General features: G+C 46.4%; 1 protein-coding gene across 1 annotated transcript in view; it reads right to left on the bottom strand.

Moving 5' to 3' along the window:
• Positions 1-9,836, bottom strand: part of VOPP1 (VOPP1 WW domain binding protein) — a 60,979-nt gene extending 51,143 nt beyond the window's left edge. Inside the window, exon 1 of the mRNA XM_027451318.3 lies at positions 9,630-9,836. Coding sequence (XP_027307119.1) covers positions 9,630-9,680 — 51 coding nt within the window. The 5' untranslated portion in view covers positions 9,681-9,836. The remainder of the gene's footprint in view (positions 1-9,629) is intronic.
• Positions 9,837-18,853: the final 9,017 nt, after the last annotated feature.

The following is an 18,853-nucleotide window of genomic DNA, read 5'->3' as shown; positions in this document are numbered from 1 at the left end:
GCTCCTCACCGGGAGCTGGGCACGGGCCAGGCCTCGGCATGCCAGATACCTCATGGGGGACACCAACACGAAAAAAAAAAATACAGCCTGGGAAGCACGGGACAGTGCTAAGCTGGGGAGCCTGCACGCCAAGGCGGCCTCGCTGTGCCTGCTCCCACCGACAAGGAGCCCACCTGGGGCTCCTCTGGCCAGCGGCTGGGTAGCAAGGGAAGGCAGGCTCCTTCGCCAGCTATTCTTAGGCTCACCGGAGAAGCGATTGCGGAGCCACCGGGTTACATAATCTCTTTTATATAATCGGTACCAGGCACTGCACTTACGCAACGCGAGCCAGGCGCGGGGAGCAGGAGCAGGCAGCCGGCTGGCAGAGCCCCGACGGTGGGGTCCGACTCGAGTCGACACAGCTTCTCAGAGACAAATGCCTGCCCTCAGCCTGGGGAAGGCACAAGTATCACCCACCAAGCTCACACTGATCGCAAAAACACTTGAAGCAGGGCCCGCCTGCATCCCAGGCCCGTCAGGATGCCGGGGCCATAGGGACGTGGCACGGCGCTGAGTGCTCGCTGCCATCAGGCAGGGCGGCTCCGCTGACTTTTAATGGGCTTTGGATGGGGCCCAGGATTAGGCCTTTAGTAAAAATAGGAGGTCAAGATTACCACAGAATTAAAATAAACTTAATCCAAATGCCCTTGGATTTATACCACGGCCGTGCCGGCAGGAAAACCCGGGCTGGCTGCTGCCACACAGAGCTCACTCACAGCGTGCGTCACGGTGGGCACCAGGGACAGCTTCACCTCCCCAAAGCTTTGGGGCATGCTCCAGTGCATCTCCCAGTGCATTTTCAGTACTCCAGTGCCTTCTAGCTAACACTGGACATCCACACAGACCGTCATGTGTAGGGTACAACACGACCCAATACACTAATGTTTGCCCAGTGCTTCAAGGAACCAGCACCAGAAGCATTACCTTCAGTGAGACACCCATTTAAGCCCTGCACGCTGAAAACATGGGGTGTTTCATGGAATACGAGTTGCAATCTCCAAATCTCACATCTACAAGTCCTAGGATATTTTTCCATTACTGCGCATAGCGCTGGGCATTGGTCAGAGTTTAGTAACAGCTGTGGACTGCTGCCACTGGGGGCAGAAACAGAACTGTGAACCCCCAGGACAACAGGGTATATATGCTGCTAAAAACAAAGTCCTCTTTCTCTAAGCACCAAAGGGACAGAAAACAGAAGACAGAACAGAATCAAGGCTTTGATCTCAGCTCACCTCCTTCGAGTGACGCTCAAATCCAAAGGTCTCTGCCTTGGCATTTTCTCAGGGTTAGGAAACTAGCGGTATTTGGCCATTATTTCGCACTTAACTGCCTCCTCTGCTCTCTGGTTTCCCTAGCAAAAACGCAGACCATCCCAAACAACACGTAGGCAACCCCCTGGCCCCAGCCTGGCACACGCTGCTGGTTTAGGCAGGGTCACGGGCACGAGCTTGGGAATAGAGAGCGCCATTGTTTGAGTTACGACAATGAATGGAGCAGCTTCATGTCATCCTACACCACCTCGAAATCAGGGGTGACCCAGTTCTGAGGGTTAACTCAATCCCAGATGCTATTATTCCTTCTGCGTTACAGATGGGAGATGTGAATTGTTGTAGTCAAAAAGCAGAGCAGGGGAAACTCCAAGTCCCTCACACAAGGCGGTGCTGACATGTGCTTGCCTGCCGTGTCAGTGCTGCTGCTACCTCCGGACAAGCCGCTGTCCTCGGCACTGCTGCTTCACTTCTCAAACCTCTGAAAATCATGGCTCTTGTTAGGGATATGACATTTGCCTGGGATAGACAAGACAGCACTCGAGACGGGAACAGCTCATGTCAGCTTCAAAAAGAAAAGCAAGCCCTAGAGAAGCAGATTTAAGACTCCTCACACCTCCGTTCTCCCACTTTTCCTCCCCCTCTTCAGGCTAGACAGCTGTCTGACCACTTGAAAGCATGATTTTCAGAGTGGAATGTTTCCTCCCCTGCCTTGGACTGAAATCTCCCCAAACTTAAGTGGCACTGAACAGATTAAGGTGGAATTTTAGACCTTCCCTGTGCTGGTTTGAACCTTTGGCTCCAAACATAGCGGGGAAGCGCAGCCCCGAGCTGGGAGCTCGGATTGTAAGGCAGCCAACAGTGAATTTCTGGATCTCACTTGCACCAGCCCTGAGATAATTATCTTTAGCGATGAGCAATACATTTTCCCCCTCGAGGAGCACAAAGGAAAGAAAACACTTGCCTGACTCATCCTTACCCGGTTCTCACATCGACAGAGAGCAGCGTGCTTAGAGCCACCCGCGAGGAGCGCCTGCGCTGACTTTCCTCATTTACTGAAATATCGCAAATTAAATAAAAAACAGTTCCACCTGGACAATTCCTCTGGTGGAGACCATTATACCGCGTGCTCTATTGCACTGTCGTTCCCCGCAAGGAGTCGCCGTGCAGTACAAGCACCGTAACTGCAAGCTGCTGTGCTCACACTGAGCGGACTGCATGCCACGCAGCGTGGCACGAACTGCTACACTCCTCTGTTCAGGTGAGAAGTCTCTCCTATCAAGGAAGGGAGAAATACAGGCTCAGGTCAGGATACACAAGAAAATTTTGTTGGCCTGCCTAAGACAATAATGCCAGGAAAAAAAATAATACACAAGTTAGAAGCAACTTAAACACGCCTTTGTCTCATTGTCTTCCCACCCAATACATACACCCAGACAAAGCCAGCACCCTGAGACCCCTGCCACCCTTCCACACACTTATGTTCCTCTCACTTAGTATTTTCTTTTCAGGTTCACACAATGGCTTGGGTTGGAAGGGACCTTAAAGACCATCTAGTTCTTCCTTCTCTGTCTGTTTGCATCTCCTTCAAGAATACACCTAACTAGAGAGGCATCGAATGATGCTAAATGTGCTCGCCTTAACCTGACATACCTGAAGGCCAGACTCGCGCAGGCATGGGCTGCACGTATGGATGTGTATGGTCCTAACCTCTAATGCCACCAGCACGAGACCTGAGAAGGACGGATTCTCCCTCAGAACTCTTGCCAGCTATTAAGTTGCGCGACACCATCAACATCAGAGGCAGGAGACCTCTGGGGGTTGTTTGTTTGTTTTTGTCTCGTTCTTACCCACAGCACGGGAGTAGGAAAAGATTCAATCAGGAAAGGTAACAAATGGGATTGCTCCCAAGGACACACAGGCTGTCAAATCAGACAAGCAGCGGTGTGCAAAAATTCGTAAACAGAGCTGCTTTCCTACATGAGCAGGAAAAACAAACAACAAAACTGCTGACAGAGGGCAAGAGAGCAGCCAGGGCTGGAGCCAGCCTGGCCCTGGGCAGGGTACATGCCTGGTGCCATGCTTCACCACGCTCAGAGGATGGCTCTTCTCCATGGTCATTAAACTTTGATCCTAAGGCCAGATCACTCCATCATCAGTAAAAGGGACGCAGCCGAGGTTTTCTCCTTCAGACCTGCTTTTAATTGATGCTCCAAACGAGAGAGCCCCATCGGATGGAGAAGGAGCGCCAGAGGAACGCCAGGTTGGCCATCGCTCACCAGCTGGGATCCAGAACCACAGCTTCTGCTGCAGCAGAAGGGACCAAGGGACCTTCCGTGGCCACGCTCTAGAGCCACAACCCCTCAGCTGAACAGAAAGGGCAGGGAGGTCTTCAGCTCCAGTTTGAGCACTTCAGCTCCAATGAACACTTGGCAAGTGATGGCTACCACCACACAAACCTCTGCCGGCCCGAAGGAAAACTACCTCCATTTTTCCTCATCCTCTTTTTGGTGACTGCAGCTCCTGATCCGATTCCCCCGCCTGATAAGCAGCCCTGCAGGAGCAGGCAGCTGGCGGCGGGGTTGGGAAGCGCCCTCGCCACACGCATCCTGCATCAGGTACAGATCAGAAACCACTTCTTGCTAATTCCTCCCCGACAGCTCTGCCAGACTGAAAGCTGAGTCAGAGAGAAAGAGGAAGAGATTTTTTCGGCGAGTTATTTAAAAGGCGGGTTTAGTTAGCGCCTATTTAGCACAAAGCTGAAGGCACACTTGAGAAGAAAGACATTTTTAACTTCCCAGTGCAAACTTTTCCACTTAATATGCAAGAAGCCTGTCAAGGCACATCATTCTCATTAAAATACACACTTCTACGCCTTTTGTAGTCCTTCACAAATGGCAGGGAAGCGACAATATCCACTGTTTGAGACCTTATCTTTCTCTTGTCTTGCATGTGCTCTTTCACACCTACATCTCCAGGTTGTGACCCCAGTCTCCAGACAGAGATTTGTTGCCCAAAAGACACTACTCAAGGAAAGAAAAAAATGATCCTTTTAGAAAGGTTTTTTATTCTTACCACTTGCTAGTCAGAACAGAGTTTTTATTTGCCATAACAAATACTAATGGGATTTCAACAAAGGCTTCAACAAAAGGCACACGCTGTGGATACAGGTACGCTGCTGAGGACACAAACCCATGGGGCACCTTCAAAAACGAGGCTGGCCACTGCTTTCTGAAGTGTGTCTGACTTAGATGGATTTCACTTGATACCACAACAGATTAGGAGTACACAGGCAGCTACCTTGGCTGACCCAGAAATCAGGTTTATTTATTTTTTTAATTCAGTACCATCAGTAGCATCACTCTGCTCCTGTCCATACATTCAGCCTACACATATGAGAAGGGCAAACTTGCATTTGGGCACACTTACTCCAGTTCTTCCTAAACCAGTCCTATTGAAGTAAACCAAAATAAATTTGCAGTAAACCAAGAGTTTTTCCTTGAAGCCTTTTTTTTTTTTTTTATTTCCCTCCACTGATTTTAGCTAAGACCGTTTTAAAAGAGCAGCTGAAGCCTGAAGGCATGCTTGGGTCAAGTTTAACACATCCGTCCAGACACCTGCGTTAGCTGGGCGGGAAGTACCACGGTCAAGAGCGTCAGAGGACTTTCTTTTTATAGAGAAAGCATGACAGAAGGTGCTAAGCATTTCTGACTGCTTTAAAAAAAAAAAAAAAAAAAAAAAAAAAAAAAAAAAGTAAATCGGTTTTATAGATGCTTTTTCTGATGGGGAGAGGAAAACACCAAAAAACCCCCTGCACAACTATTCACGCCTTCCCTTGCAGATGGCAGTGGGACACCTTGCTCTTCACTTCCCTTCCCGCAGCTAACACGAATCCTTCTCCTCAGCAGCAGGAGCAAAGTGAGAAAGGGCCAAGAGCTCAGTCCTCCTGACTGGAAGCCACAGCCCATCTCGCTGCTGTCAGGAGGCAGGGGAGACTTGCCAGCACCAGTTGGATCACGAAACGATTAATCCTAAATTCTTTCCTGCCTTCACTCAGCAAAGCAATAGCTACTTCCCATCCAGCAGCAAGACAGTCGGAAAAATAAAAGATTGCCTAAGCTGCTAAGCCCCTGTGTAATAAAACAAGCAAGCAGCAGAGAGTACGCGGGCACATCCACGCTAACAACTCCCTCCCAGAAACTCTAGTGCAGCCTCTTCCCATCACAGGTTGAGGAAAGGATCGTGCTTCTCACCACTTCTGCTTATGCAAAGCCCATAGAAGTTAAAAACTTCTGCACTCCATCAGCAGGACGGCGTCAGTGGGCTTTCACAGAGAGGGACACCAGAGAGAGAACCTCGGTGTGCAGGGGTGCACACATTCCTGGAGCACATACATAAAGGAAGCCCTGACAGTTAATGTTAAAAAAAAATAACACCTATATGTATATATCAGAACCTGCTAGGATTATTGGGAAGATGCCCACAACTTCCAGAGCTCTGGCTGTGCCTACCATCATCCAAACTTGGTGGGCAAAAAGCTTCAGAAGAGCCAAAGACTTTAGGCTTATCTTACACAGTAGAACCTCTCCTGTTGAAATCCACTTACAAAAATAATAAAAAGCTTCACACAGCAGTTACCCAACTGGGAAGAAGCTGGCCAACTTTGCTTTTTACTTGGATAAATCTTACACGACAGACTGTCACAAGCGCTTGAATGTTATTTAAAGTTAAAACATTTTGCTGTTCACATTACATGTCTGTTCTTCTGCTCTTTAAGGAAAAAAGGCGCTTGACTCATTTGTAGTATCTCCCATCTGACAAATTAACAAGATAATAATTACGCTCGCCATTTTTTTCCAACCATCCAATTATCAATATTTCTATCAGCATACACGTTATAATTTCTAGTAATGAGAAGCTGAGCGTGCAGAAACTAGTTCCAGGGTTGCTTTGGACACACCACAGAGGCCAACCAGAAGCTTAGGCGGCTAAAATTATTTGACAGTTCTCAAGAGCAAGGCTACCCAGCAACCTACAAACCGAGCTGCCCTCAGCACAAGTCACACAGCTCCTCCTGGACTACCACCAGCAGCATCCTCTGCTGGGCTTCAAAGGCTCAGTTCAGCTTCCCATCCACGAGCTCAGTGTCAGCCTCCCAGCTCAGCCTGGCACACCTGCAGCTGCAGGAGGGGAACAAAAAGCACTCGTTCTGAGAAGCAACCCACCAGGAAATAGTGTGGTGCCCACATTCAGGCTGAAAGCAAGCTCGTTTAATCATACGGGGAGGGAAGAGGCTGGTTTAGTTTTATTTTTTCTCATCCCAAAGACAAAGCCACTCATTAAAGCCAAATGCGAGCAAGCCTTGGGATGTCTGAAGAAATAAAATCAGAAAATCTTGATATACCCCCCAGCCTACCAAACAGACGTCATGAAAGCACTCCTCAAGTCACTCCATTAAATTGAGAGCCATCTACCCACACAAAGTTGAGACAAAATACAGTCCTGACTGAGGAAGAACTACATGCTGCACTAGTTAGCAGGACTGCTGGCTGAGCAAGAGTCCTACCAGATGCTGAACGCACTATGGGTCTGCCAAAAATCCAGCCTCTTGGTGAAACACGGAGTTTCAGACAACTGTGGTTAATAACGCACCGCTACCTCCAGGTAGCTGAATTAATTTGAAGAAGAAAGATGGGTGAATATTTAACAGCATTCATTTCTTCCTGCAAGAACCGAAATTACCTATCTAGTCATCCATCTCAAGAGTTCCTCGTTTTAGCTTACACATTCAACCAGACAACGATGACAAAGTTGTGAGCAGAACTTATGGCATCTTTGGTTTCCCCCCTCACAGCATCGTCTTCTCAGAGCATAGTTATCTGGGTCCTGGAGTTGGGGATGTTTCTCCCATTGTAGAGGGTGTGGGAGAAATAGGAATAGCATTGTAAAAGGCTTTGTAGTTATAGCAGAAAACAGTTGTAAAACAAGAAAACTCTGGATTAATTCCTCTTTCCTGCCAACACAGCAGTCCGGGTGTTTCTGCAATTACTGTATTTCAAGCTCTTCTAGAGGAAGGACGAGTGTCCTAGCATCAAGCGCCAGCAGTTCCTTACACGTAAATCCTGCTCTGATAACGATGCCTTCAGTTGCCTTGGTGCGATCAGCCACCAGCGTGTGCCAGCACCTTCCCCTCAACCCCCCTTTCTCGTCTTCTCCCTTAAATTAGGAGCAGCAAACAAAACGTGACCTCCCAGGGGAGCGCGGCGCCGTGGCTGGAGTCCAACCTGCGAGTCACAAAGAAGCGCTCCACACGCCCTGAATTGGATGCACACCTCCTGCTGAAGGAGCTCAATCCTCTCAACAGCAAAAACAGCAGCCTTTAGCACCCATTTGGACAGAAAATACATTCACATCTTATGAGTATTTTGCGTATTTTAAGCAAGGCGAACTTTTAACATCAGCAAACTACTGCAAGAGGCTCTGAAGGGCTCAGTGGCTTTTTCCCCCCATTATTCAGATAATAGTGAAAGCCATTTGTAAAATGCTGAATGGAAAATATACTCACACTAAAATATTAATTAAGATCATGTGGAAGGTGCAAACAGATTTAAAAAAAAAAAAAGTAACAGTGCAATCTCAGATAATCGCCCGTACAGAAGTTAGCACAGAGCACAGCAAAAGTTTCAAATACCAGAATCCTTCTAAAGAGCCAGATGTCTCTGATTAGTTATTTAAACTCTCAGTGTTCTGTTTCTGGGCTTTTTTTTCCCCCCCTGTAGAGCACAACTTAAAACAATTTGTATTACTTCTTATTTACATCTCATTTAAAAAGGTATCTTAAGTACTTCCAAAAAAAAAATAATCCACAGAGCCAGATGGCAAAACAAACATTCTAGATCAAAAGGGAAAAAACAAAACACAACACCAACAATCCACCATTAAAATCAGTATAAAAGCTTAAATAACAGCACCATGGGCTACATCCAAAGAAGATTTATGCAAATTACTTTTTCAGGCAGGCAGGATCTTTTTCAACAGAACACACATCACCGAGCGGAGACACCTGATCACGCTGATCCTGGCCACGCAGAGATGAATAATCCCCCCTGGGGGACTCCATCGCCCATTTCATTAATCGACATTTTGCCATTTGTACTTTCTGAAGAGCTCTGGCAGAGTCAAGGAGCGATCGCAGGCCAGGCCCTGGGCCAGGTTTACAGCCGGGGTAATGAGATGCAGCCCAATTAACTTCAAAAGAGTTGCGTGTGTTTACATTAAATGGCAATTCTGATCAGAGCATTTTAATGCGATGATAATGGATGACATAGTGGGCAACATACCAGGAATCGTTCATCTGTGTAGGTGGCATAAACATATAGTAAACACCGTATTCAAGAATTATATTCATTACCGAAAACAGTAATTATACAAGCCAGCACTCCAGCTTCTATGTATGGGTTTGTTCAGATTTTTTTTTTAAAGTATTAATTCATTTTGTGCCTAAACCCCACAGAGGCAACACAGCTTGCTGCACCTCCCAGACCTGCAGCCGGCCAGCCTGCGAGCACTGAGGGCTTTCTAAAGCTGCGAGCATGTCTCGGATGAGCCCACGGGCATCACCACAGCCATCTCAACAAGTGGAGGAGCCAGGGACCAGCAGCAGGAGCAGGATGGCAAACCCACCGTGGGGACCGAGGGTGGGCAGCGGTGCCCTCGGCAGCGTGCCTGAGCTTCGAAGGCAGGAGGAGAGCCAGCTCCCCGCCCGGCCAGCGGGCAGCCGTGGATCTCCCTGCTAAAAAAGGGAAGAGTTTTCCAGCCCTGTGACATAACTAGGTGGCACAAATCCCCTCTCGGATCAACGTGAGCTGCTGTTTTCCCCGCCGTAAGCGCCGAAGCCGCGCTGCCAAGGCTCTCCGAGAAGTTTCGCACGCTGCTCCTCACGCCGAGGCGACGCCGCTGCGTGCCTGCCTTCCCACCTACCTTCTGCCCACAAAATGACACTCCAAAAATAAAAAATGAAATAAAAAAGGGAAAGAAAGAAAAAGCCACCTTCCACTCTCACCCCTCCTGAAACACACCAGCTCGCAGGGCTAGCCCCCGATCACCACTGCCAGCACCCACCAGCCCCGTCCCCCTGCCTGCAGCTCCCTGCCCGAGCCCAGCCCTCGGCGAACCACCCCGCGGTGACCCCAAAAAAACACAGACGACAGCGGGAAGGAGGCAGGTCGCTGCCGGCGGCGACACCCGGCGAAGCTCCTCGCCTCCCTCCCCGGACCGCGGGGGTCGCGGAGCCCATCGCGGCCGCCCCCTGCCCGGCCTCACCTCCCACAGCAGCGACAGCAGCAGCGCGACCCCCGGCTGCAGGCGCCTCATGGCGCCCCGTCCCCGCCGCGCCCCCGCCGCCTCACACACGCCCGGGCAGCGCCATGCCCGGCGCCCGGGGAAGGGGCGGGCGGCACAAAGGAGCCCCGCACCGCCACCACCGCCACCACCACGGCGGCTGAGGGTTGGGAGAGGCGGGGAGAGGCGGTGCCCGCCCCGGGACCGCCCCGCTCCGCTCCGCTGCCCGGCCGGGAGGAGGCGGTGGCCGCCCTCGCCCCTGCCTCCCCGGTGAAGGGTGGCGGCGACCGGAGCGCGAAATGGCGGCGCCCCCCTCCCCGCGGGGCAGCCCCCGGCGAGCAGCCCGAGCCCCCGAGGCAGGTAGCGGGGAGGCCCTGAGGAAGAGGAGGAGGAAGGGGCAGCGCTGCCCTGTGGGTGGGGAGCCGGAGCTGCGAGGGTGGGCTTCGCCCCTGCGGGTGTGCTTTGGGGCTGTGCACCCGTCGTGGTCATTCACACGCTGTATTAATTATCAACAGCCCCCGGCCACCTTGTCTGAAAGGTCTCAGGACTTGCCTTGAGCTGAGGCGCACCCTGACACCCCCAGCAGACCCTGTGACAGATGGCCGGGGTGATTATGTCCTGGATGTTTCCTTCACCGCCACCTTGTCATGGTGCTCGGAGCCTCCTTTTCCTAGCCCTTCTGCACCCTTACACAGCTAGACCTGGTGCTGCTTCAGGGAGAGACAGCTGTCCTTCAGATTTAGGTGGGACTGGAGTTTACCGAGGTGTTCTTCATTACATGAGAGCTAGCTCAATCCCTGGGAGAATATCAAACTGGGTATGAAGGAGGAACTCTTCACCTTCTCCTGCTGCCATCTGAATAGCAGACCTTTCTCAGCAGCATTTCTGAAGGAGGTGTACACTCCCACGATCCTGTTGTGGGCTAGCGCATTAAAAATGATTAGCACATCCTTGCAACACGCATCTCCTTCTGCGCTTCCCCATTGTCACAGCCTTCAAGGAGGAAACTTGCTGCCTCCCAATGCCAAGTTGCTCAGTGAAATGTCATCAGGTGGTTATTAATTCCATACAGTGAACTTTGAGGGAAGGCTTCTTCACCGAGGCTTCCAGCTGGCACTGTTAATCATACATCCTCTCATGGCCCAGGTCATACGGGCTGTATGACAGGTATCTGATATACACTAAGGGATTCCCACACACTGTATGACATTATGTACTCAGAGGTAGCCTGTACAAGTTTTACCTGAATGACCACTGATTTTCACATCTCCGTTGAGATGTTTATTTGCCTCTATTTGATGCCAACCAGTCCAAAGCTGCAAGGTATTTTTCAGATGAACACACACATCTCTAACTGAATTTGCTGGAAGACACCTAAGGAGATGTGACAGCCATCACTTTGTCCAACAATAAAGGCTGGATGAGGTAACTTCTGAGCTATACACACAAATCCCTATAAAAGTCTGAGTTTGAAAGTCCCACTTTATTTAACCTGGGGTATAGAGAAAGAAACAATGTGTTTTAGGTATCATCTAGGGTAAGTCAGCTCGTGTTGCCTCAACATAAAAATACAAAGTCCGGAATCACTTCAGAAAGGTTTCAGTGTATGAAGTTTGAAAAGGACATACACAGCTGTCCGAGATCTAACAGTTCATTGCTTGTTTTCAGAGTCCTATCCTGGCATAGACTTTAATGCTAAACTCCCTTCCCAGCTCTAAATTCTGTGTTGCATGACCCGTAAGTCAAGTCTTCTAGAGACCCACCAGTTCAGGACGACTCTTCATGTGGAAACCAGTCTGCCCCATTTAGGGGCACCAAATGAATCTGAACATGGGGCTGTGCACAGAGCCTATGCTGCTGCTGCTGGCAAAAATTCTAGCAAGACCCTGGAAACACAAAGGCATGAAGAAAAGGTAGGAGAGGAATATGGAATTTTGCCCCCTAAGACACCATGGCCTTAAGAGGCCGGCTCTGCCTGCACTTTCAGCTGATGGCCCTGTACCAAGTATGCCTAGGCAAGAGCCAACTATCAGGTACACATCAGTTAATTATGAACACATATAACCAAGAAACCTTGAGATTCTTTTTTTTTTTTTTTTTTTTTTTTTCTAGAAAAAACAAGGTTTCAGCTGGGGCAAGAAAGAAAATAAAAAGATTAACACTGTAGTTGTTTGTTTTTTTTTTCTTTCTTCTTTTTTTTTCCAATGAGAAGATTAGCAAGAGTAAGATAGAGGCAGCAGGCTGGAGGAAGAAGAAGCCTCATAGTCTGGAAGCATATGCTTCCCTGTGCATATTTTATCCATCCTAGATAAGGGTATGAATATCATAAGCTATAAAATTCTTTCCAGGCCAAGAGATAAACTGAAAAAAAGAAGAGCAGCTCCTGACCCAGGCATAAATGGTTTCAGATTTCATTTCGGTCATATCTTGGCTCCCTTAAGTGATGTCTTCTTTCATTTCCGCCTAGATTCAAGGAACCATCTTCATCCCTGGGGAAAGCCCATTAGCTTTAATGGAGTTAGAGTACAAATGAACTTAGCCCAGCATGTGGCATTTTCTCAGCAAAAGTGCAAGTTGCAGCAGAGCCCCTTAGAGCTTGTCTGGGCTCTAATGAACACTTTCTATCCACCACGTTACAGCTCGTCAGCTAGGCAGGCAGGGTGTGTGCGCTGTGCCAGTTTGACAGAACAGGAAAATGAGATAAGTCTTTTGTTGGAGGCAAGGTCCCTGGGTGAAAAACAGCCCCTTATTTCCCATTCTGCTTCCAGTCTTTTTTCAGGTACAGTGTTCAAACAGCTTAATATTCCTGAGCACCCAGGAACTATGCATAGAAACAAATATTTAAAAATAAAAATAAAATCTAGTTCCATGAGCAGACGCTTTAATGAGGCTTTATTTTATCTGATCGAGGCTTGTGCTGCAGCTGGAATATTCACAACATCCCTTTCCTCCATGGATTCCTAGGTGTTCCTTAATAATATTGCCATCCTTCTTTCAGTGGAGGTACCAATATTAACATATTTCTTTTACTCAGCCGTCTGTATTTCCTGCAACTTGAAAGAATATGATATATTTAAGATTGCCACTCCTCTCCCTTTTTTTTTTTCAAATAAAATAGCAGGTACAGAAATTACTAGGGTGGACTTGCAATACATATGCATGAGTGTATTTTCTAGACCTTATTTCTTCTGAAACAACACTACTGAATATTATTAAAGCACATGGTGCTTATAAACTGTTCTTTATTGAGCATTTTCTCATTCATGTTGGGACAGTTGTTCCTAATACTATTGAGAAATATTTGATTCCACGAGGGCTGTGTGTGAAGCAGGTAACAATTTTATTATAAAGAAATTCAGTATTCTCATTCTTTCCATGAACTGTAAATAATTATTTACATCTATGATTTTGAATTTATTACCATTACCATTATTGATATTATCTGTTCCACATGTGCTATTAAAATTAGTCAAATTATTGTCCGTTTTCCAAACTCTGTGACTTAAGTGTAGAAAAACCTCATATATATTTTGAGATTCTCTTTTATAATTATCTAAATGGAAATAGCCTTTATCTTTTCAGTAAAAGAAAGCCCTTTTAAATTACATAAAATATTCAGTAAATGTCTCAGCCTTCCTAAATTGTCGCTTATTCCTTTTGAGAAACTGCATTAGCGTTATTCATTTGAAAACAGATAGAAAAAAAATATTGTATTCATGAATACAGCAATAACTCGCCAAGACAAACATGTCATATTTCTGCAGCTTCTATATCTTGTTCAAAGCCCTTTGTTTACCTATGTATTTTTTTTTAATATCCTATGCATCTTATAAGACGTGAGACATTTTCTGAAAAAAAAAAAAAAAAAAAAAAAAAAGTGCCTTTCTAACTGTCTAGCAGAGGCAGAAGCTCACACAAAGGTATAGTCTCTTGGCAAAATATTAGTTAAATTATAATCCAGCTTCCCAGAATAAAGACTTTTTTTTTTTTTTAAATTACTTCCACCAGTGAGTGCCCATCATGATTGACTTTAAATGAAACTCAAAAGGAAATCTGACTCAGGGACTTGTTTAAGTTTTAACAACCTGCTCCAAATTCGGTAGCATGTTATCCTCAGTGCCTGCCTCTTCAATACTTACATCTTTAGGAAGAGTCCATGGAGTTTTGGAGACATTCTTGCCTTTCTTGAAATGGAAATGCAAATATTTATAGGTCCTACAACTTAGTTTTAATATGGAGAGATATTACTGAGCTGATCAGCACCAGACAAAAAGATACCTGATTTGTATCTTATTGTTCCAATACACACAGATAATATGTATATTTTTTAATTCAATGTCAGCAATGTCATTCACATCTGCAAAACACATGAAAAGTCAGAATTCCTACAGTTTTCCATAACTAGTGAAATTAAATAAAAATGATAAACTGAAAGAAAATTACTTCCTACTGGACTGCGTTCATCAAGCAGATCCTGCTTGACGAACCTGATCCCCTGTGACAAAGTGACATGCTGGGTGGACGAGGGAAAGGCTGTGGATGTGGTCTATCTTGACTTCAGCAAGGCTTTTGACACCGTCTCCCACAGCATTCTCCTCAAGAAACTGGCTGCTCTTGGCTTGGACTGGCGCACGCTTCGTTGGGTTAGAAACTGGCTGGATAGCCGGGCCCAAAGAGTCATGGTAAATGGAGTCAAATCCAGTTGGAGGGCGGTCACTAGTGGCGTCCCCCAGGGCTCGGTGCTGGGGCCGGTCCTCTTTAATATCTTTATCGATGATCTGGATGAGGGCATTGAGTGCACCCTCAGTAAGTTCGCAGATGACACCAAGCTAGGTGCGTGTGTCGATCTGCTCGAGGGTAGGAAAGCTCTGCAGGAGGATCTGGATAGGCTGCACCAATGGGCTGAGGTCAACTGCATGAAGTTCAAGAAGGCCAAGTGCCGGGTCCTGCACCTGGGGCGCAATAACCCCAAGCAGAGCTACAGGCTGGGAGATGAGTGGTTGGAGAGCTGCCAGGCAGAGAAGGACCTGGGAGTGATGGTGGACAGTCGGCTGAATATGAGCCAGCAGTGTGCTCAGGTGGCCAAGAAGGCCAACGGCATCCTGGCTTGTATCAGAAACAGTGTGACCAGCAGGGCTAGGGAGGTGATTGTCCCCCTGTACTTGGCTCTGGTGAGGCCACACCTCGAGTACTGTGTTCAGTTTTGGGCCCCTCGCTACAAGAAGAACATCGAGGTGCTTGAGTGGGTCCAGAGAAGGGCGACGAAGCTGGTGAGGGGCCTGGAGAACAAGTCCTACGTGGAGCGGCTGAGGGAGCTGGGCTTGTTCAGCCTGGAGAAGAGGAGGCTCAGGGGCGACCTTATTGCTCTATACAGATACCTTAAAGGAGGCTGTAGTGAGGTGGGGGTTGGCCTGTTCTCCCACGTGCCTGGTGACAGGATGAGGGGGAATAGGCTAAAGTTGCACCAGGTGAGTTTTGGGTTGGATGTTAGGAAGAACTTCTTTACTGAAAGGGTTGTTAGGCATTGGAATGGGCTGCCCAGGGAAGTGGTTGAGTCACCATCCCTGGAGGTCTTTAAAAGACGTTTAGATGTTGAATTTAGCAATATGGTTTAGTGGAGGACTTGTTAGTGTTAGGTCAGAGGTTGGACTGGGTGATCTTGGAGGCCTCTTCCAACGTAGATGATTCTGTGATTCTGTGTTCTGAGACTGTCAAATGAGAGTCCATAGCAGTCCTGTTTACTGAATACCGCTGCACCAGAAGTCTGTGGCCATTTCAGACACCATTTCCAATAAAACATAACATATTTAACTGACTTGCTAAGAAATGAAGAGTGGACTGATTGTGTACAAACTGTGATGCCTAGGCTCCAGAAAAGCAGTCCTGCTGCTCACGTTCTGTGATTTTCAGACTCTTGGTGGAGTCGGGTATTTGTCCATCGTATTAAACAAATAGTTCTATAACAAACAGTATCTTGAGGAGCACCAAGTATAAGATAAGCATTAATATTCAGGAGGATGAAGTTTATTGATTAAATATACTAGAAAATGCAACCAGAAGAGTGGTATCAATCAAATCAAATGCTATTTTCTTCAGTTTTCTCAATCAAGAATGAAGTTTATCCTCTCAGCAAAAATACTAATGCTCTGTGTTAGGGAACTCAGGATCTCAAGGGGAATATATTTTTCTTGAAAGATGGATCATTTATAAATGCAAACTCTTTGTTTATGGTCCATGGTAAAAGGTCAAATGTTTGCTCGGTGGAAGGAGTAAGGAAGGATAAGTTCACTCAGAGCATTGTTACAGGAACAAAACTCAGCCAGTGAAACATTTAGGCTCCATATTCCTGCTACTAATTTCCATGGGTACTTAGAGGTCTACCCACATACTGCTAGTGGCCTGCAAGCTGTGGAGTAGTAGTGACATGGGGCAGATAAACGCGTTTTGTGTTATCCCATGGGACAGTGAAAGCCCGTGATACGGAGGCAAGGTAGGAGGAGAGGTGGAGCCCTTTTCCCCTTACAGCCAAGTATTGAACCAACTGCTGCTGCCTGCCATCACTTTTTTGTTTAGTAACCCAGCTGTAATTTAAATATAATTATGTAATATTACAAACCACGTTTTGTTCCAGAGTCTTTATTAAGCAGTACAGTAAACTGCAAATGGAGAAAGGACACTGTCAGTGCCTACTTGCTCTCTGCTTTGCCCACCACTAAGTTCTTCTGCAGAGCAACTTCATGATTTAAAAACATAATTATTCACCCTCTGTGTTAAAAAAACAGGGACAAAGAAAGGGATGATGACAAAGACTGAAAACTAGAACTGATCATTGTGTGGAGCATGTTGCATATCCAGACACGCTCAGGGAGCTCTCTACACACTAGAGAAGATGCCTGGGGGAAATAATTCCAAGCACCCAGTGGTAGGGTGGAAATGCAAAGCTATCCCCTGTGGCTGGGGAGGACAAGCCCCTTGGAGTGAAGAAGTCTGGAGCATGTAATTTTTGCTTTATCTTGTCTTTTTGTCCGTGCCACAGCCTTTAAACTCTTACAGCATCCTCATAGACAAAGAATAAAAAGCTCTATCAAGTCATTGGTTACAGCTGGGAATAACGAGGCTCTGCTTGTTTGATTCCTCTCATACCAATGTAAATTAGGATTAATTCCACTGAAGTCTATGGGATAAATATAAAACCCGTGCAAGTGGAGAATCAGGTTTTAGATCTCAGCTTTAAGTCAAAGAAAAAGATCAAGTTGACTAATAGGGGGTTTCCTTCTCCATTTAAAATAGTAGTAATTTCCTGTGGTTTTTTTGTTTGTTTGTTTTTGTTTTGTTTTGGTTTTGGTTTTATCCCCAGTGCGAATCTATCTGTAGCACACTGAGAACTCCTTTACCCTGATAGCCTGGTTATTTCAATGTGAGAAATAACATCCCATTACATACAGATGGAAAACTGTATAAATTGTCTGGGAACTACAGACAATGTGTTTATTAACTAATATCCCCCCAGCAATCTCAATTTTCTCATATTACTATCAGATAGAAAGAAAATTATGATGTTGCTGGACTGAAAAAATGAAATCAGCGCTAGATGTATTCTAGAAATCACAAGGGATAAAATGCAACTGCTGTCAGAATGACAAGAAATCATCACAATACTAATGGGGCATCTGATCTGTAAAACAAAACAGTTTTAATAATGGAAAATATGTAGGGCTGCAAAAAGAACAGCAATGATGCTCTTCACTTGGCCTATTGAGCGTCTCATGGGGTCCATTATGAAAAGGAAAATTATTTAACCTTTAATCAACCTTCTTTGAGATGTGCTGTCTCTGCATATGTTCACACACACAACCCTGTTAGTCAGGGAATATTTGCCTCAGTGGTACCCCCAGTAGCATCTCTATCCACCTGTCCTCCTATGTTTTCCCACTACTACTCCTGTGTTGCATGCAAAGCCAAAAGAAGGGGTCAAGCATCTCTCCTGGCTTCCTGAAAATCCAGTGGGGGCTACAACAGGGAGCAGAAGGTTAATGGTGATAGATGATTAACCATTTCTTCTCACATGTGCGACGCTCTACAAGTAATAAAATGTCTACCTACCAGCCAAGGTTGTCCGGATACACAGCTTTGGTAAAAATACAGGGCAGGTATATCTGCAAAGCTGGCTGGCATGGACAGCACAAAGTGTAACAGAGTCATGATTTGGTGTTTAAACCCTGGACAGTTGGGTCTACCATGTTTAAACCCTGGACAGTTGGATCTACCATATGCTTGTGTGAGGTATAGTCATATAGGTAAGGAAGTTTTCAAGAGAGATGATGAGTCAAGGAAGGTCAATGGAGAATACAGCATGTAGGATGTGGGTTTTGTCCATTGGGCAGGGTTTCCAAACACTTGTCTCAGAGTTTTATAGCATGAAAACAACACTCGAGGACAATGTAACACAGCACTTTTGCTACCTAAGTGGATCCTGAGAGGCTGCAGACAAGAAAGTTTTAGGTTTGCTCAAATAGTGGTTTGTTTGTTTGTTTTTGTTTGCTTTGTTTTGGTTTTCTTTGTTTTCCCTTAAAAGGAATATCTTTAACCGTCAGGCCTACCTTCTTCAGGAAATCTGAAGACCAGAGCTAAGAATTTCTCCCTGGCACTAGCACTCAGGCAAGTATATATGCAAGCACCGAAGCATGTAGGGCCCTGCATGAGCAAACTATCTTGATTTTCTTTAAGTGTGCATACTGCTTGTCATGAAAATCAAGATAACTCCTTCAGCAGAGGAGTTTGCTCTACTAACTCAAGATGCATTCTGTCAGTACAGTTCATTGTGTAAATATAAATGTGAGGACTTGGTAAACAGTAAAGTCTGTTGAAGTCAGTGATTTATTATTCACTTGGCCTTAAGAAGCTGCTAATGCTGTTCAGCATGGCCAACATCTCACACCTACCTAAACTGCACTACAGGTATTATTATCCAAGATGCTCCTTGCCAGCCATCCTAAAACTACTGCAGTGTGCAGTTGTTAAATACCTTTCAGGCAGCTCTGTTTTCAGCTAGAATAGATTTTATCAGTGCAACTTGTCTTATGTTAGCGTGTATTTGCCTTGCCCTCAGTCAGTTTCAAGTCCTATCATTAAAATCTGTGTTTGTATTCCCATGCCCATTTCTTGTAATGCTCTCTGCTCCAGCTGGCCCAGCCTTGAGAAACCAG

This window comes from Anas platyrhynchos, chromosome 2 (genome assembly GCF_047663525.1).
Source record: "Anas platyrhynchos isolate ZD024472 breed Pekin duck chromosome 2, IASCAAS_PekinDuck_T2T, whole genome shotgun sequence".
Lineage (NCBI taxonomy): Eukaryota > Metazoa > Chordata > Aves > Anseriformes > Anatidae > Anas > Anas platyrhynchos.
Note: the sequence above shows the minus strand (reverse complement) of the source record. Positions and strands in the feature narration are given on the sequence as shown.